This window comes from Poecilia latipinna, unplaced genomic scaffold (genome assembly GCF_001443285.1).
Source record: "Poecilia latipinna isolate Pla-1442-1.1 unplaced genomic scaffold, P_latipinna-1.0 Scaffold8, whole genome shotgun sequence".
Classification (NCBI taxonomy): domain Eukaryota; kingdom Metazoa; phylum Chordata; class Actinopteri; order Cyprinodontiformes; family Poeciliidae; genus Poecilia; species Poecilia latipinna.
The window spans coordinates 451,239-453,115 of NW_015112624.1; the positions used below are offsets into that span (position 1 = coordinate 451,239).

The window sequence follows — 1,877 nt, forward strand, 5'->3', positions numbered from 1 at the left end:
AAATGATTTATAAATTGGAATATTTTTAAAAAATTAATTTCCATTAACGAATAGAATATTAGTAATAACATGAATGAGTGTAGAAAAACTCCATCTTAATATTTTGATTAGAATTGAACTGATGGTTCAGTTCAGTTTTTATTGATATCCTAATGGGAACTGGTTTGCTGGAGGCATTGTAAGGACAAAAAACAGCCAAACCATCCACAAAAAGCATCACATTCACTCTATTAGTACAACACGACTACAAATATTAGGAGAAACTGGTTCAGCCAACTGTTTTTTTTAATTTGTCATTTGGTTTCCAGCACTGGCTCTGTTTAAATTGATTGAATTATGATGAATGAATACAACACCTTGATAGAAGTTAAAAACTGCTACAAGACTTGTAGGTTATAAAGTTCCTGTTTGCAACAGTGCTAATACTAAAGACAAACATGTCAACTAAGGCAATCCAAGTTAATGACAATTCCTTTTGTCTTTAAATTTGTAAAGATCAACTTCTAGAGTCACACTACAATAATGACAGAGTAATTTATACACAACAAATCAACTAATATAGGAGCAGTTTAAAACCAATTCAGGAAGTTATTTCCATGCCAAACTGTTGATATAAAATCAAGCTATAATGAGAATAATCTCTGCGAAAACGCCGTCTGAATTCCGCATAAGTTTGTCCTTCCGTGCTTCCCATACTTTCACATGACTCCTACTGCGTGTGACTGCCCTGCATTCCTCAAGTGTCACTGTTAGCTTCACAAGTTAGTTTATGTTTACAGAAAGAGTCGCTAAGTGACATTTAAAGTTGAGGAAACTGCCCGCTCTTCCCTTTTTGTGTTTTGTTTGCGCAGACGACGGACAGTTTGCGTTCTGCGGGAGCGATTCTACGCATCGGATTCGCCGCTATAGCTTCAGTCAAAGTGCATCTTCAGCCTGCAGGAGGAAACCCATGATCGACCACTGAGGAAAACTTATGGCTGAGCTCAAGCCGCCAGACACAAGGAGGTAAGATCTGATCGGATTCGTTCACGTTTTGGTTCTGATCAGACCCTTTCCAGATCCATTTAATCTGTAAAACCAACTCCGCACCTAACCTGTCCTACACATTCATCTGTACTGCTGTGACTTCCTGGCTTCAGAGCGACAGCTTACTTTTCTCTGAATCCCCTCCAGCACCTTGAAAGGACTGTTTGCTGGTGTTGCAGGTGCAGATACTTCTTCCTCTATGACGGATCTAAGGTCAGAGGAGAGGGGGACCCCACCAGGGATGGCATCTGCTACTTCTACCCCGAGGAGGTGTGTCAGAAACCATGAAATACTAACAGGGTATCCGTAGGTTTCAGCAAGTCAAATTTAAGACCTTCATTTTGGATGAATTTTCAGACTTTTTAAGGATGCGCAGACACTGTGATAAATAATCACATCCATTTCTAAAGGCTTTTTGTCCCTTTTGACATGTCAGACTCCTGTGGACAAGCAGGACCTGCTGTGTGGTCAGCTTGCAGGAGTGGGCCGCTGTGTCTCTGAGCTTTCCTCCTCCGCTGTACGCATCCTGAGGCTGCGTCGCTGCAAGTTCGCCATCCGCATCAAGGATGACTTCTTCTGGGTAAGAGCTCTCCAAAGGCTGCAACTTAATCTACAGGGGTTTTTTTTTTGCATTACTTTTCAACCATGTATGTTTTTTTGTGTGTGTTCTCTCTAAGGCTCTTGGTTGTTCCATGGAACTCCCTACTGTCAGTGTCTGTGAGCTCCTGGATCATCTCATCAACCTCTTCTGTTTCTACAACGGCTCTGTTCGCCAGAGCTATCAGGTGAGGCCGGTGCACAGTAAAAACTGCTGGGTTAAAAATAACCCAATACGTAACCCAGCGCTGGGT

General features: G+C 41.8%; 1 protein-coding gene across 1 annotated transcript in view; it reads left to right on the top strand.

Moving 5' to 3' along the window:
• The first annotated feature begins 436 nt into the window (after positions 1-436).
• hps4 (HPS4 biogenesis of lysosomal organelles complex 3 subunit 2) overlaps positions 437-1,877 on the top strand; it is a 14,164-nt gene continuing 12,723 nt past the window's right edge. The window contains exons 1-4 of the mRNA XM_015027746.1: positions 437-1,005; positions 1,206-1,296; positions 1,463-1,606; positions 1,704-1,811. Of these exons, the coding sequence (XP_014883232.1) occupies positions 974-1,005; positions 1,206-1,296; positions 1,463-1,606; positions 1,704-1,811 (375 nt within the window). The 5' untranslated portion in view covers positions 437-973. The remainder of the gene's footprint in view (positions 1,006-1,205; positions 1,297-1,462; positions 1,607-1,703; positions 1,812-1,877) is intronic.